The following is a 16,365-nucleotide window of genomic DNA, read 5'->3' on the forward strand; positions in this document are numbered from 1 at the left end:
TAGTGAAGACGAACAAAAATTGTATAATGTTACAAAGAACAAAACTCTTTCACCCACTTGAGGAAAAGAGAAATAACTTATGATCTGGAGAATTCTCCAGAGCTATCCATTATTTGTACATTGCCAAATAAACAAATCACAAAGGACTTTTTTTTTCTTTTCCTATTGCCTCTTTTATCACTTTTCCTCAGCCCATCATCTACACAGAGCAAACAGAGTTTCAATGGTTAAAGCAAAGTAACATCAAGATATGAGATATACATAAGAATTTATTTTACCTTGAAGATGTCTCCAAACATCCCTTGCAAAGGATTCTTACGCTGCACACCGTAAAACCTCTCTGCAATCTCGTCCAGCAACTTCAAAATATAACACAATTTCCGGGTTTTCATCAAAAGTGAAGGAGAAATATATGGAACCAACAAGGATTAAAACATGCAAAAACCAAACAAAAGAGTTGCATTTTGTTGAAGAAATTAGTAACTAACAACTGTATACCTCGTTAAGCAGCTGATCTCTATCTATGCTTGACTTATATTTTACTCTTAACATATTGAAAAGAGGCAATGCATCCCTCTGCAACCTGTATTGGGTAACAAATCTCTTTAGGTAAACAACAACGAGCTGAAAAGACTAAAAGGAAGAAGAAGTTCTAAGTAGGTAACTAACGTTTCCAGAAGATATGAGATAAATTGGATAAGCTTTGATTCCGAAAGCTCGGGATTTTTTGTCTCTGCTTGTCTCTTAATCTCATCCATCATAAAGTTTGCATCTTTCATGTTACCCATAGATAAATACCTATCATGCAAGAAAAAAATAAACTCAACTCACTTTCTTTAGTTCCCCGCAAACTCTGCTATCTATGTATCCAGCTATAAAGCATGAACTTACATGAGAACTGCTCGTGCAATGGCGAGGTCATCTTCTCCAGGATAACACTGTAGAATAGTATTCAAGTAAGAAACACACATATTTTTTTTGGCCACAAGAAGAGATCACATTTGACAATTCTTGAACTTTCTATCCTAGTGTAAAAACTACTCTACTCTAAAACTTAAGACAACTAATACAGAAACCAAGAGATGAGACAACTTGAAAGGAAGTGAACTGACCCTTCCCATAAAATTGACCAGCATAGACGCAAACTTCTCAGGGTCCTCAGCTCTAACAAAATGTCGAGATATCCGGACCATGTCCTGCAGGAAATATATTAAAAATTGATTCATCAAGAAAGATGAAAATGTATTGACTTTATAATAAGAAATGGGAACAAGAGGATTACAAGTTCAGGACACTCAGTGTAGAGATAATCACCCAGCATAGCATGCAACTCAGGATAGCCAGTACTTGGGGCTCCAAACTCTGCAGACCATCTAAAAGGAAGAAGAAGAAACAGCAAAATATGATATAACTGATACATGTTCACACAAGAAAGAATAAGCAAAAAAATTATATATTGACAGTGCCAGTTGAATAAGCAAAAAAATAATACACATAGCTCTGGCTTACTTAATAGCAGCTCTCAAGAAAGAAGTCAAGTTGTCAACACGTGATCTGGCTTCCCCAAGAGATTCTTGAAGATTTTGGACATCTTCATCGTCGCTCACGTCTACCAAATGAGGTGGTACGGGAACACGAGGAAACAATTTGTACATACCCCTGATACGATCTGACGGTAAAATATATATTCAGTATACCCGAAAACAGCAATAGGTCAAAAAAGCAATTATATATTGGATGAAACTAACCGAGAGTTTCATCGTTGCAAGGAGACTTGGCTTTAACTAGTGTGTCCACAAACAAAATAGCGAGGTCCGCTCCACAATTCACCTGAGATTTTGAAACAACCTCTACTTTAACTAAACAAGTGACAAAAGTGCAACGAGAGAGAAACAAAGATGTTGTCTTTATTTGTGATAAACATGTCCCCCTCAAAGTTCCAAGTACAAAATAGAAACAACAAAAGAAGGAAAGAGAACAAACCAGGCCGTGTTCAAGTTCAATACATGCCCCTGAATAGAGGATATCAAGAGCTTCAGAGAATCTCTGAGCCGTAACATATCTGCAAACCAAAAAAAAAAAAAAGCTAATCTTTTTTTATCAAATCCAATCATATGTATGCAACCAAATAAGAATGAAGAAACAATCTCTACATGAATTCCAAAAAAGGGTCAATGCAGAATCAATCAAGTAAAAAAAAAAAAACAAATTGGGTAAATTAGAAGGAAACAGAGCAAAGAACGAACCTTGCACTGATGGATTTATACATCTGCAATGCTCCATAGTAATTGCCTTCCTCTACCACTTTCCGCAATTTATCAATATGCTATATAATACGAATTTTAATCCAAAAAAAAACAAATTTAAGAAGGATCTATGTTATCTCCTTAAATCAATTAGTAACAGAGTGGAATGAACCAAATAAGAGAAGAATTGGAGAGAATGAATTGAAAAATCGGAGATCTCCGAGTAGTAGTAGAAGAAGGGAGGTACCTCTTGAACGGGAGGTAACTCACGTTTGGTCCTCTCTCTCGTCGACATGGATCTTATCGATGGTTTCGTCCTCCAAAAAAAATCTCTCTCTGTTCTTCTTTGGTTAATCACTTAAATCTATTTTGCAGAGAGACAGATCCCCAAGTACGGAAACTAAACAGAGAAACTTGTCAGCTTCGTGCGTCTTCCTAGTTTTTTAGTTTTACCCTAATTATATTGTTTTTTTTTTTTTTTTTAAAAGGAAAAATAGAAAACCCAAATTTCCCAATTTTATGGAATTTCTTTAGTTATTACATACTACTATCTTAAACAAAGTTGATTCCTAGGAGAGAAAAAAATAAAAAGTAAAAGTTATGAAAACAAAAGAGTTGTTTTTGTGATAAAATGACTGTTTATTATAGCCAAATTATAAACAAAATAAATATAAGAAACTTCATGTTTAAGAGTATATTGTGAATATAGGAAATTTACAAAATGAAAGATGGTAAGAGAGAGAGAGATCTACAAACCACTCAAAAGTTATCAGAGATGAAAACCACATCAATCTTGTAAGCAAGAATACAATTTCTTCTTGGCATCAATATTCATACTAGTTGCTTTTGTCATGCTTGACATGTTTCAACAATAATTTGACACTATTCCACTACCATCTCATTCTCATATTTTCATGTCTTCAGTCTTCACCACATTAAAGAAAAAGGCATCATCACTATAAAAATTTGAATCGTATCTCTTTTTTTAATAAAAAAAACACCTTAATTATACTCTTTCTGTTTCATAATATAGGATGTTTAGAGGATTATTTTTGTTTCATAATATAGGATGCAACTTTTAAATTAATTTTATATTTTATATTATGCAGTCTTAAGTATGATTGGTTAAACTTTTTAAAAGTAATTTTTTTTAATATGTGTTTCTACTAAAACATCCTATATTTTGAAACGGATAGAGTATTATTTATCTTTAGTTTGGGGATACAACAATACGAAGAAGATAAAGCGATGACTACGTTAAGCACTTTTCATATAATATTCTAAAAAAAGTAGAACTTCTTCAAGTGTAGTAGATACATGAACCGTGACTTGGGTCGTGAAATTCAAAACAGCCCGTTCTGGCGAAGTTGCAAGCACTTTCGATACGACCATGACTATGATAGTAAGCGTTCATGGCATACGACGCATGGTCTCGTACAGTATTAGGTTCATAGCAACTTCCACCGGGCTGGATCGGTGTACAGTCAACATTCTGGCCACCACAAATATAATCTATATTAGCTTGTAACTGTTGGTCTGTCGCAGTTGGTAACGGCATACACCATTGCCTGTAGCTAGTCACGACAGGAATCGCCACAGCAGATAGAAGGAGAAAGAACGTTAACAGCTGCGATGACATTTTGGAACAAAAAAAAAAAGATCAAAATTTTTTGTAATGTGTATTATATTTTGTAAGAATGTAATGTTGTGCGTATATCATTTCAGTGTGATTACGGGGTTCTTATATAGAGATGCAATGGAGAGTTTAATCAATAATGAGTTTATTATGACAGAAGACAAATTAAGGATTTGGAATCACAATGATATGGAAATTACATATGGAGTAAGTTTCCGTTAATGGTACGTTTTTGCAAGTACATGGAAATATATACTAAAGATTTTTCAAGATGGAAATATATACTAAAGACTTTTTCAAATTCTTGGAAAGAGAGATTTAATACACCAATTCTTTATAAATTGTTCCATTTGAAAAATATATATTTCCGATTAGAATTTACCATATCTCGGTTTGTTTAAACATGGAAAACACGAATTCAAATATTATGTTCCAAATTTATAGAATTTATATTATTTTTTACTTTTTGAAGTAGAAACTGCATGAATCATGATGTCCAAACAAAAAAGGAGTAAAAGTGATGAAGATTTTCCCTGCCACCAAAATGTTAAAAGATATAGAATAACAGAGTGTAATAATGAGTCTATCATTAAAAATTGTTAGGTATTATTGACTTGTTCAGTTCAAACGAAAGTAATAAATACGTCGTGCCACTTATTCGTTTGTATGTGTATATCGCAATTAGTAGAACACACCTCAACGTGTGTTATAATCCTAGTACTTCTTCATTGCATATTGATATTTGACGTAATATATGTTATTGATTAAAAAGAATAAAAAGAGTTGATCTAGTAATTAAATGACTGTTTATTATAAGCAAATCATAAACAAATAAATATAAGAAACTTCATGTTAAGAGTATTGTGAATATAGGAAATTTACAAATGAAAGATGGTAGGAGAGATCTACAACCACTCAAAGTTTAGATATCAGAGATGAAAACCAATTTTGTAAGAATACAATTTCTTCTTGGCATCAATATTAATACTAGTTGCTTTGTCATGCTTGACATGTTCATGCTTGACATGTTTCAACAAAAATCGACACTATTCCACTACCATCTCATATTTTCATGTCTTCACCACATTAAAGAAAAATGCATCATCGCTACAAAATATGAATCGTATTTTTTTTAAAGAAAACCTCAATTCAATTATATTATTTATCTTTAGTTTAGGAATACAACAAATCCGAAGATAATTAAAGCGATGAGTACGTTAAGCACTCTTCGTATGATAATTTTTTTTTTTAAAGAAAACCTCAATTCAATTATATTATTTATCTTTAGTTTAGGAATACAACAAATCCGAAGATAATTAAAGCGATGAGTACGTTAAGCACTCTTCGTATGATAATTTTTTTTTTTAAAGAAAAACTTCTTCAAGTGTAGTAGACACATGAACCGTGACTTGGGTCGTTCAAAATAAAACAGCCCGTTCTGCCAAAACTGCAAGCACTATCGATACGACCATTATTTTGATAATAAAAGTTCATGGCATACGATGCATGGTCTAGTAAAGTATTAGGTTCATAGCAACTTCCACCGGGCTGGATCGGTCTACAGTCAACATTATTAAAGCTACAAGCATAATCGATATTAGCTTGTAACTGTTCGGCCGACGCAGTGTACTTCGCTATACACCATTGTCTGTTGCTAGTCACGACAGGAATCGCCACAGCAGATAGAAGGAGAAAGAATGTTAACAGCTGCGATGACATTTGGAACAAAAAAAAAAAGATAAAGAATTTTTGTAATGTGTATTATATATTGTAAGAATGTAATGTTGTGCGTATATCATTTCAGTGTGATTACGAGGTTCTTATATAGAGATGCAATGGAGAACTAATCAGTGAGTTTATGATCGAAGACAAATTAAGGATTTGGGAATCACAATGATATGGAAATTACATATGGAGTAAGTATCTGTTAATGGTACGTTTTTGCAAGTACATGGAAATATATACTAAAGACTTTTCAAGATGGAAAATATACAAAAGACTTTTTCAAATTCTTGGTGGGAAGAGAGACTCAAAAGGTGACAAATCAGAGAGGTGTATAATCGTGTATTGGAGGATTTTAAGCGATTTAGGAAAATTAAAATTTTCATAGATTTTATGGAAGTTGATATGATTTATTGTAAAAAAAATTCAAATCCTACCTAAAACCATGAGATTTGAATTTTTCTATTTTTAACCTCCAGAATCACTAAAAACATTAAAATTCAAATCCACAAACTGTTTTGAATAACAGTGGATTTTAAAGTCGATTTTTAAATTATCAGTTTAATAACAAGATTTTAGTAGACTTTTTAAAATACATGATTGAATAACATAATATTTGTAAATTTTACACACGTCACTTAAAATATCAAGTTGAATACACCCCTCTAAGATTCAATACACCAATTCTTTATAAATTGTTCCATTTGAAAAATATATATTTCCGATTAGAATTTACCATATCTCGGTTTGTTTAAACATGGAAAACACGAATTCAAATATTACGTACCAAATTTATAAAATTTATATTATTTTTACTTTTTGAAGTAGAATCTGCATGAATCATGATGTCCGAAAAAAAGAGTAAAAGTGATGAAGATTTTCCCTGCACCAAAATGTTAAAAGATATAGAATAACAGACTGTAATGAGTCTATCATTAAAATTTGTTAGGTATTATTGACTTGTTCAGTTCAAACGAAAGTAATAAATACGTCGTGCCACTTATTCGTTTGTATGTGTATATCGCAATTAGTAGAACACACCTCAACGTGTGTTATAATCCTAGTACTTCTTCATTGCATATTGATATTTGACGTAATATATGTTATTGATTAAAAAGAATAAAAAGAGTTGATCTAGTAATTAAATGACTGTTTATTATAAGCAAATCATAAACAAATAAATATAAGAAACTTCATGTTAAGAGTATTGTGAATATAGGAAATTTACAAATGAAAGATGGTAGGAGAGATCTACAACCACTCAAAGTTTAGATATCAGAGATGAAAACCAATTTTGTAAGAATACAATTTCTTCTTGGCATCATTATTAATACTAGTTGCTTTGTCATGCTTGACATGTTTCAACAAAAATCGACACTATTCCACTACCATCTCATATTTTCATGTCTTCACCACATTAAAGAAAAATGCATCATCGCTACAAAATATGAATCGTATTTTTTTTAAAGAAAACCTCAAATCAATTATATTATTTATCTTTAGTTTGGGAATACAACAAATCCGAAGATAATTAAAGCGATGAGTACGTTAAGCACTCTTCGTATAATAATTTTTTTTTTTTAAAGAAAAACTTCTTCAAGTGTAGTAGACACATGAACCGTGACTTGGGTCGTTAAAAATAAAACAGCCCGTTCTGCCAAAACTGCAAGCACTATCGATACGACCATTATTTTGATAATAAAAGTTCATGGCATACGATGCATGGTCTAGTAAAGTATTAGGTTCATAGCAACTTCCACCGGGCTGGATCGGTCTACAGTCAACATTATTAAAGCTACAAGCATAATCGATATTAGCTTGTAACTGTTCGGTCGACGCAGTGTACTTCGCTATACACCATTGTCTGTTGCTAGTCACGACAGGAATCGCCACAGCAGATAGAAGGAGAAAGAATGTTAACAGCTGCGATGACATTTGGAACAAAAAAAAAAAGATAAAGAATTTTTGTAATGTGTATTATATATTGTAAGAATGTAATGTTGTGCGTATATCATTTCAGTGTGATTACGAGGTTCTTATATAGAGATGCAATGGAGAACTAATCAGTGAGTTTATGATCGAAGACAAATTAAGGATTTGGGAATCACAATGATATGGAAATTACATATGGAGTAAGTATCTGTTAATGGTACGTTTTTGCAAGTACATGGAAATATATACTAAAGACTTTTCAAGATGGAAAATATACAAAAGACTTTTTCAAATTCTTGGGAAGAGAGACTCAAAAGGTGACAAATCAGAGAGGTGTATTTAGGGGTGTCAAAATGGATAATCTGACCCGACCCGACCCATACCCACATGAGTTAGAGATTTTTGTGGGCAGGTTCAACCCGACCCATCTATTATAATGGGTTGAATTTATATACTCAAACCCAATTATTAAAAATCCAATGGCTAAATGGGTTATATGAGTTACCCATATATAAATAAAATAATAAAAAATAATTGATATTAAATCCATAATATATTTATATAAAATAGAATTAGAAAACCAACCAATGTTTTTAAGCTTAAAAAGTTAATATCTAGATATTAAAAAATTTCACATTCTTTTTAGATCATTGACATATATATTATTGTTTACCTTTTTTTTTGTTTTTAGCAAAGTAGAAAAATTTAAGGGAAAATTCCTAAAAAAACACCAACTATTTAATATTTATCAAAAAAAAACATGAACTTTTTTCATTGCCAGAAAAATACGCAGACTATTTTTTAGTTGGTAAAAAATACACGAACTATTATTTTTTTCCAGTTTCTCCTCGTCTCCGTTACAATCGTTAACAGTATTATGACGGTGTTACTATTTTTGAAAAATATTCCAGAAAAAAACACAAACTATTTATTTGTTGCCAGAAAAATACATGAACTTTTTTTTCTTTGCATGAAAAATACATAATTTTTCATTTCTTATTTTTCCATTAATAATGTTAGAGATCATAACTCATAACTTTCTCTGTTGTCTTGAACTTCATTCAAGTTTTCACTACTATTTAGGATAACTAAATTCAAGAACAAAAATACACAATTAGATTAATCGATTTCGAAATTTCTCAATTAGTGTTGTTTTTGGATTTATATTGACTTTACAAATTTTGAAACTTCATCAACACTTCTCTAAAATTTTATGAGATCTCCACCTTTGTAGACCTTTCTATACATTTCAAAAATATTCATCTCTTTATTTTAGTACCTTTTATGATGCTTATAGCGAGTGTAAATCATCAAATGGGCTGGTGTACACAAACTTGATCGAGATCGTAGATTATAGTCATTTTGTGGGACATCAACTCTTGTAACCTAACCAGATTCACCATTTATTTATGCAAAAATAATACTAACTGAGAAATTTGGAAATCGATTAATCTAATTGTGTATTTTTGTTCTTGAATTTAGTTATCATAAATAGTAGTGAAAACTTGTATGAAGTTCAAGAGAATAGAGAAAGTTATGATCTCTAACATTGTTAGTGGAAAAAAAAATGAAAATTATGTATTTTTCAGGCAAAGAAAAAAAAGTTCATGTATTTTTATGGCAAAAAATAAATAGTTTGTGTTTTTTTCTGGAACTTTTTTTAAAAATAGTAACGCCGTCACAATACCGTTAACGGTCGTAACGGAGACGAGGATAAACTGGAAAAAAATAATAGTTCGTGTATTTTTTATCAACTAAAAAATAGTCTACGTATTTTTCTCGCAACGGAAAAAGTTCATGTTTTTTTTTGGCAAATATTAAATGGTCGGTGTTTTTATCGGGAATTTTCCCAAAAATTTAACATATATTTTAGATATTTTACATAAATTAATTATAAAAAGAAAAATATTTACATATTAATATATATCTTTATTCTATTATATGCATATATATATTATTTTTATTTTTTCAATCAACTCATTGGTAACCCAAAACCCTAATGGGTTTACCCCGATAAACCCACGAACCCATCAAAACCCATTTATTTATATGGGTAAAAAAACTTAACCCATATCCGTTTAAATAATAGACAAACAGGGTAAACTCATGGGTTTCTACCCATTTTGACACCCCTAGTCGTGTATTGGAGGATTTTAAGTGATTTAGGAAAATTGAAATTTTGATAGATTTTATGGAAGTTGATATGATTTATTGTAAAAAAAATTCAAATCCTACCTAAAACCATGAGATTTGAATTTTTCTATTTTTAACCTCCAGAATCACTAAAAACATTAAAATTCAAATCCACAAACTGTTTTGAATAACAGTGGATTTTAAAGTCGATTTTTAAATTATCAGTTTAATAACAAGATTTTAGTAGACTTTTTAAAATACATGATTGAATAACATAATATTTGTAAATTTTACACACGTCACTTAAAATATCAAGTTGAATACACCCATCTAAGATTCAATACACCAATTCTTTATAAATTGTTCCATTTGAAAAATATATATTTCCGATTAGAATTTATCATATCTCGGTTTGTTTAAACATGGAAAACACGAATTCAAATATTATGTTCCAAATTTATAAAATTTATATTATTTTTTACTTTTTGAAGTAGAAACTGCATGAATCATGATGTCCAAAAAAAAAGGAGTAAAAGTGATGAAGATTTTCCCTACCACCAAAATGTTAAAAGATATAGAATAACAGAGTGTAATAATGAGTCTATCATTAAAAATTGTTAGGTATTATTGACTTGTTCAGTTCAAACGAAAGTAATAAATACGTCGTGCCACTTATTCGTTTGTATGTGTATATCGCAATTAGTAGAACACACCTCAACGTGTGTTATAATCCTAGTACTTCTTCATTGCATATTGATATTTGACGTAATATATGTTATTGATTAAAAAGAATAAAAAGAGTTGATCTAGTAATTAAATGACTGTTTATTATAAGCAAATCATAAACAAATAAATATAAGAAACTTCATGTTAAGAGTATTGTGAATATAGGAAATTTACAAATGAAAGATGGTAGGAGAGATCTACAACCACTCAAAGTTTAGATATCAGAGATGAAAACCAATTTTGTAAGAATACAATTTCTTCTTGGCATCATTATTAATACTAGTTGCTTTGTCATGCTTGACATGTTTCAACAAAAATCGACACTATTCCACTACCATCTCATATTTTCATGTCTTCACCACATTAAAGAAAAATGCATCATCGCTACAAAATATGAATCGTATTTTTTTTAAAGAAAACCTCAAATCAATTATATTATTTATCTTTAGTTTGGGAATACAACAAATCCGAAGATAATTAAAGCGATGAGTACGTTAAGCACTCTTCGTATAATAATTTTTTTTTTTTAAAGAAAAACTTCTTCAAGTGTAGTAGACACATGAACCGTGACTTGGGTCGTTAAAAATAAAACAGCCCGTTCTGCCAAAACTGCAAGCACTATCGATACGACCATTATTTTGATAATAAAAGTTCATGGCATACGATGCATGGTCTAGTAAAGTATTAGGTTCATAGCAACTTCCACCGGGCTGGATCGGTCTACAGTCAACATTATTAAAGCTACAAGCATAATCGATATTAGCTTGTAACTGTTCGGTCGACGCAGTGTACTTCGCTATACACCATTGTCTGTTGCTAGTCACGACAGGAATCGCCACAGCAGATAGAAGGAGAAAGAATGTTAACAGCTGCGATGACATTTGGAACAAAAAAAAAAAGATAAAGAATTTTTGTAATGTGTATTATATATTGTAAGAATGTAATGTTGTGCGTATATCATTTCAGTGTGATTACGAGGTTCTTATATAGAGATGCAATGGAGAACTAATCAGTGAGTTTATGATCGAAGACAAATTAAGGATTTGGGAATCACAATGATATGGAAATTACATATGGAGTAAGTATCTGTTAATGGTACGTTTTTGCAAGTACATGGAAATATATACTAAAGACTTTTCAAGATGGAAAATATACAAAAGACTTTTTCAAATTCTTGGGAAGAGAGACTCAAAAGGTGACAAATCAGAGAGGTGTATTTAGGGGTGTCAAAATGGATAATCTGACCCGACCCGACCCATACCCACATGAGTTAGAGATTTTTGTGGGCAGGTTCAACCCGACCCATCTATTATAATGGGTTGAATTTATATACTCAAACCCAATTATTAAAAATCCAATGGCTAAATGGGTTATATGAGTTACCCATATATAAATAAAATAATAAAAAATAATTGATATTAAATCCATAATATATTTATATAAAATAGAATTAGAAAACCAACCAATGTTTTTAAGCTTAAAAAGTTAATATCTAGATATTAAAAAATTTCACATTCTTTTTAGATCATTGACATATATATTATTGTTTACCTTTTTTTTTGTTTTTAGCAAAGTAGAAAAATTTAAGGGAAAATTCCTAAAAAAACACCAACTATTTAATATTTATCAAAAAAAAACATGAACTTTTTTCATTGCCAGAAAAATACGCAGACTATTTTTTAGTTGGTAAAAAATACACGAACTATTATTTTTTTCCAGTTTCTCCTCGTCTCCGTTACAATCGTTAACAGTATTATGACGGTGTTACTATTTTTGAAAAATATTCCAGAAAAAAACACAAACTATTTATTTGTTGCCAGAAAAATACATGAACTTTTTTTTCTTTGCATGAAAAATACATAATTTTTCATTTCTTATTTTTCCATTAATAATGTTAGAGATCATAACTCATAACTTTCTCTGTTGTCTTGAACTTCATTCAAGTTTTCACTACTATTTAGGATAACTAAATTCAAGAACAAAAATACACAATTAGATTAATCGATTTCGAAATTTCTCAATTAGTGTTGTTTTTGGATTTATATTGACTTTACAAATTTTGAAACTTCATCAACACTTCTCTAAAATTTTATGAGATCTCCACCTTTGTAGACCTTTCTATACATTTCAAAAATATTCATCTCTTTATTTTAGTACCTTTTATGATGCTTATAGCGAGTGTAAATCATCAAATGGGCTGGTGTACACAAACTTGATCGAGATCGTAGATTATAGTCATTTTGTGGGACATCAACTCTTGTAACCTAACCAGATTCACCATTTATTTATGCAAAAATAATACTAACTGAGAAATTTGGAAATCGATTAATCTAATTGTGTATTTTTGTTCTTGAATTTAGTTATCATAAATAGTAGTGAAAACTTGTATGAAGTTCAAGAGAATAGAGAAAGTTATGATCTCTAACATTGTTAGTGGAAAAAAAAATGAAAATTATGTATTTTTCAGGCAAAGAAAAAAAAGTTCATGTATTTTTATGGCAAAAAATAAATAGTTTGTGTTTTTTTCTGGAACTTTTTTTAAAAATAGTAACGCCGTCACAATACCGTTAACGGTCGTAACGGAGACGAGGATAAACTGGAAAAAAATAATAGTTCGTGTATTTTTTATCAACTAAAAAATAGTCTACGTATTTTTCTCGCAACGGAAAAAGTTCATGTTTTTTTTTGGCAAATATTAAATGGTCGGTGTTTTTATCGGGAATTTTCCCAAAAATTTAACATATATTTTAGATATTTTACATAAATTAATTATAAAAAGAAAAATATTTACATATTAATATATATCTTTATTCTATTATATGCATATATATATTATTTTTATTTTTTCAATCAACTCATTGGTAACCCAAAACCCTAATGGGTTTACCCCGATAAACCCACGAACCCATCAAAACCCATTTATTTATATGGGTAAAAAAACTTAACCCATATCCGTTTAAATAATAGACAAACAGGGTAAACTCATGGGTTTCTACCCATTTTGACACCCCTAGTCGTGTATTGGAGGATTTTAAGTGATTTAGGAAAATTGAAATTTTGATAGATTTTATGGAAGTTGATATGATTTATTGTAAAAAAAATTCAAATCCTACCTAAAACCATGAGATTTGAATTTTTCTATTTTTAACCTCCAGAATCACTAAAAACATTAAAATTCAAATCCACAAACTGTTTTGAATAACAGTGGATTTTAAAGTCGATTTTTAAATTATCAGTTTAATAACAAGATTTTAGTAGACTTTTTAAAATACATGATTGAATAACATAATATTTGTAAATTTTACACACGTCACTTAAAATATCAAGTTGAATACACCCATCTAAGATTCAATACACCAATTCTTTATAAATTGTTCCATTTGAAAAATATATATTTCCGATTAGAATTTATCATATCTCGGTTTGTTTAAACATGGAAAACACGAATTCAAATATTATGTTCCAAATTTATAAAATTTATATTATTTTTTACTTTTTGAAGTAGAAACTGCATGAATCATGATGTCCAAAAAAAAAGGAGTAAAAGTGATGAAGATTTTCCCTACCACCAAAATGTTAAAAGATATAGAATAACAGAGTGTAATAATGAGTCTATCATTAAAAATTGTTAGGTATTATTGACTTGTTCAGTTCAAACGAAAGTAATAAATACGTCGTGCCACTTATTCGTTTGTATGTGTATATCGCAATTAGTAGAACACACCTCAACGTGTGTTATAATCCTAGTACTTCTTCATTGCATATTGATATTTGACGTAATATATGTTATTGATTAAAAAGAATAAAAAGAGTTGATCTAGTAATTAAATGACTGTTTATTATAAGCAAATCATAAACAAATAAATATAAGAAACTTCATGTTAAGAGTATTGTGAATATAGGAAATTTACAAATGAAAGATGGTAGGAGAGATCTACAACCACTCAAAGTTTAGATATCAGAGATGAAAACCAATTTTGTAAGAATACAATTTCTTCTTGGCATCATTATTAATACTAGTTGCTTTGTCATGCTTGACATGTTTCAACAAAAATCGACACTATTCCACTACCATCTCATATTTTCATGTCTTCACCACATTAAAGAAAAATGCATCATCGCTACAAAATATGAATCGTATTTTTTTTAAAGAAAACCTCAAATCAATTATATTATTTATCTTTAGTTTGGGAATACAACAAATCCGAAGATAATTAAAGCGATGAGTACGTTAAGCACTCTTCGTATAATAATTTTTTTTTTTTAAAGAAAAACTTCTTCAAGTGTAGTAGACACATGAACCGTGACTTGGGTCGTTAAAAATAAAACAGCCCGTTCTGCCAAAACTGCAAGCACTATCGATACGACCATTATTTTGATAATAAAAGTTCATGGCATACGATGCATGGTCTAGTAAAGTATTAGGTTCATAGCAACTTCCACCGGGCTGGATCGGTCTACAGTCAACATTATTAAAGCTACAAGCATAATCGATATTAGCTTGTAACTGTTCGGTCGACGCAGTGTACTTCGCTATACACCATTGTCTGTTGCTAGTCACGACAGGAATCGCCACAGCAGATAGAAGGAGAAAGAATGTTAACAGCTGCGATGACATTTGGAACAAAAAAAAAAAGATAAAGAATTTTTGTAATGTGTATTATATATTGTAAGAATGTAATGTTGTGCGTATATCATTTCAGTGTGATTACGAGGTTCTTATATAGAGATGCAATGGAGAACTAATCAGTGAGTTTATGATCGAAGACAAATTAAGGATTTGGGAATCACAATGATATGGAAATTACATATGGAGTAAGTATCTGTTAATGGTACGTTTTTGCAAGTACATGGAAATATATACTAAAGACTTTTCAAGATGGAAAATATACAAAAGACTTTTTCAAATTCTTGGGAAGAGAGACTCAAAAGGTGACGAATCAGCGAGGTGTATTGAAACCATGATTTTGGAGGATTTTATGCGATTTAGGAAAATTGAAATTTTGATAGATTTTATGAAAGTTGATATGATTTATTGTAAAAAAAATTCAAATCCTACCTAAAACCATGAGATTTGAATTTTTCTATTTTTAACCTCCAGAATCGCTAAAAATCATTAAAGTCCAAATCCACAAACTGTTTTGAATAACATTGGATTTTAAAGTTGATTATTAAATTATCAGTTTAATATCAATAGATTTTAATAGACTTTTTAAAATACATAATTGAATAACATAGTATTTGTAAATTTTACACACGTCACTTAAAATATCAAGTTGAATACACCCCTCTAAGATTCAATACACCAATTCTTTATAAATTGTTCCATTTCAAAAATATATATTTCCGATTAGAAATTACCATATCTTGGTTTGTTTAAACATGGAAAACACGAATTCAAATATTATGTTCCAAATTTATAGAATTTATATTATTTTTTACTTTTCTGAAGTAGAAGCTGCATGAATCATGATGTACAAAAAAAAAAAGAGTAAAAGTGATGAAGATTTTCCCTGCACCAAAATGTTCAAAGATATAGAATAACAGAGTGTAATGAGTCTATCATTAAAATTTCATTTCATTTTTGTTTTAAATCATAAATAAAATTTTAAAAGATACTATATAATATAGTTTAATGGAGTTTTAATGAATCATTTAATGAATCTCATCTGGATTAAAAAAAAAAAACATGAGAGTAAACAACGATCATTACTAGTATAACAATTAATACTCCCTCTGTCTCACAAAGATTGAAGTTTTAGAGAAATTTCTTTGTCTCCCAAAGATTGATGTTTTGAATATTTTTAATAATTTTTGTTTTAATGATTACTGATGTTGTAGAGTGTATGGAGTGTAAAAATTGGAAAGTGGAAAAGTGAAAATAATAAATTATAAATTAATCATATATTCCCTCTGTCTTAATATGTGTGTAAAATACTAAACTTCAATCTTTGTGAGACAGAGGGAGTA

The 16,365-nt window shown here is 29.9% G+C and overlaps 6 protein-coding genes across 6 annotated transcripts; all 6 read right to left on the reverse strand.

Moving 5' to 3' along the window:
• On the reverse strand, positions 4-2,686 carry LOC104740928 (Golgi to ER traffic protein 4 homolog). Its single transcript, XM_010461672.2, has 12 exons — positions 2,494-2,686; positions 2,247-2,326; positions 1,984-2,062; positions 1,749-1,830; positions 1,510-1,669; positions 1,283-1,373; positions 1,113-1,196; positions 892-938; positions 670-798; positions 499-583; positions 279-359; positions 4-199 (listed from the first exon to the last, which is right to left on the reverse strand). The coding sequence occupies exons 1-12, from the start codon at positions 2,539-2,541 to the stop codon at positions 188-190; spliced, it is 978 nt and encodes a 325-aa protein (XP_010459974.1). The 5' UTR covers positions 2,542-2,686; the 3' UTR covers positions 4-187.
• On the reverse strand, positions 3,447-3,944 carry LOC104740936 (major pollen allergen Ole e 10-like). The gene has a single exon (XM_010461685.2). It carries the CDS (start codon positions 3,883-3,885, stop codon positions 3,547-3,549), a length of 339 nt encoding a protein of 112 aa, XP_010459987.1. The 5' UTR covers positions 3,886-3,944; the 3' UTR covers positions 3,447-3,546.
• LOC104740945 (major pollen allergen Ole e 10-like) lies at positions 5,147-5,660 on the reverse strand. The gene has a single exon (XM_010461696.1). It carries the CDS (start codon positions 5,599-5,601, stop codon positions 5,263-5,265), a length of 339 nt encoding a protein of 112 aa, XP_010459998.1. The 5' UTR covers positions 5,602-5,660; the 3' UTR covers positions 5,147-5,262.
• LOC104740955 (major pollen allergen Ole e 10-like) lies at positions 7,072-7,598 on the reverse strand. The gene has a single exon (XM_010461708.2). The coding sequence runs from the start codon at positions 7,537-7,539 to the stop codon at positions 7,201-7,203; it is 339 nt and encodes a 112-aa protein (XP_010460010.1). The 5' UTR covers positions 7,540-7,598; the 3' UTR covers positions 7,072-7,200.
• On the reverse strand, positions 10,809-11,335 carry LOC104740965 (major pollen allergen Ole e 10-like). Its single transcript, XM_010461719.2, has one exon. The coding sequence runs from the start codon at positions 11,274-11,276 to the stop codon at positions 10,938-10,940; it is 339 nt and encodes a 112-aa protein (XP_010460021.1). The 5' UTR covers positions 11,277-11,335; the 3' UTR covers positions 10,809-10,937.
• Positions 14,546-15,071, reverse strand: LOC104740972 (major pollen allergen Ole e 10-like). Its single transcript, XM_010461727.2, has one exon. The coding sequence runs from the start codon at positions 15,011-15,013 to the stop codon at positions 14,675-14,677; it is 339 nt and encodes a 112-aa protein (XP_010460029.1). The 5' UTR covers positions 15,014-15,071; the 3' UTR covers positions 14,546-14,674.

The sequence above is a fragment of the Camelina sativa genome, chromosome 2 (genome assembly GCF_000633955.1).
Source record: "Camelina sativa cultivar DH55 chromosome 2, Cs, whole genome shotgun sequence".
Classification (NCBI taxonomy): domain Eukaryota; kingdom Viridiplantae; phylum Streptophyta; class Magnoliopsida; order Brassicales; family Brassicaceae; genus Camelina; species Camelina sativa.

What these genes read in the sequence shown, in the direction of transcription:
- LOC104740965 (XM_010461719.2), bottom strand. Translation starts at nt 11,276, where the DNA reads ATGTCATCGCAGCTGTTAACATTCTTTCTCCTTCTATCTGCTGTGGCG.
- LOC104740945 (XM_010461696.1), bottom strand. Translation starts at nt 5,601, where the DNA reads ATGTCATCGCAGCTGTTAACATTCTTTCTCCTTCTATCTGCTGTGGCG.
- LOC104740936 (XM_010461685.2), bottom strand. Translation starts at nt 3,885, where the DNA reads ATGTCATCGCAGCTGTTAACGTTCTTTCTCCTTCTATCTGCTGTGGCG.
- LOC104740972 (XM_010461727.2), bottom strand. Translation starts at nt 15,013, where the DNA reads ATGTCATCGCAGCTGTTAACATTCTTTCTCCTTCTATCTGCTGTGGCG.
- LOC104740928 (XM_010461672.2), bottom strand. Translation starts at nt 2,541, where the DNA reads ATGTCGACGAGAGAGAGGACCAAACGTGAGTTACCTCCCGTTCAAGAG. An exon ending in TTGAACTTGAACACGGCCTG is followed by an intron (nt 1,831 to 1,983) that starts GTTTGTTCTCTT and finishes TCAAAATCTCAG; the next exon opens with GTGAATTGTGGAGCGGACCT. An exon ending in ATTGCACGAGCAGTTCTCAT is followed by an intron (nt 799 to 891) that starts GTAAGTTCATGC and finishes CTTGCATGATAG; the next exon opens with GTATTTATCTATGGGTAACA.
- LOC104740955 (XM_010461708.2), bottom strand. Translation starts at nt 7,539, where the DNA reads ATGTCATCGCAGCTGTTAACATTCTTTCTCCTTCTATCTGCTGTGGCG.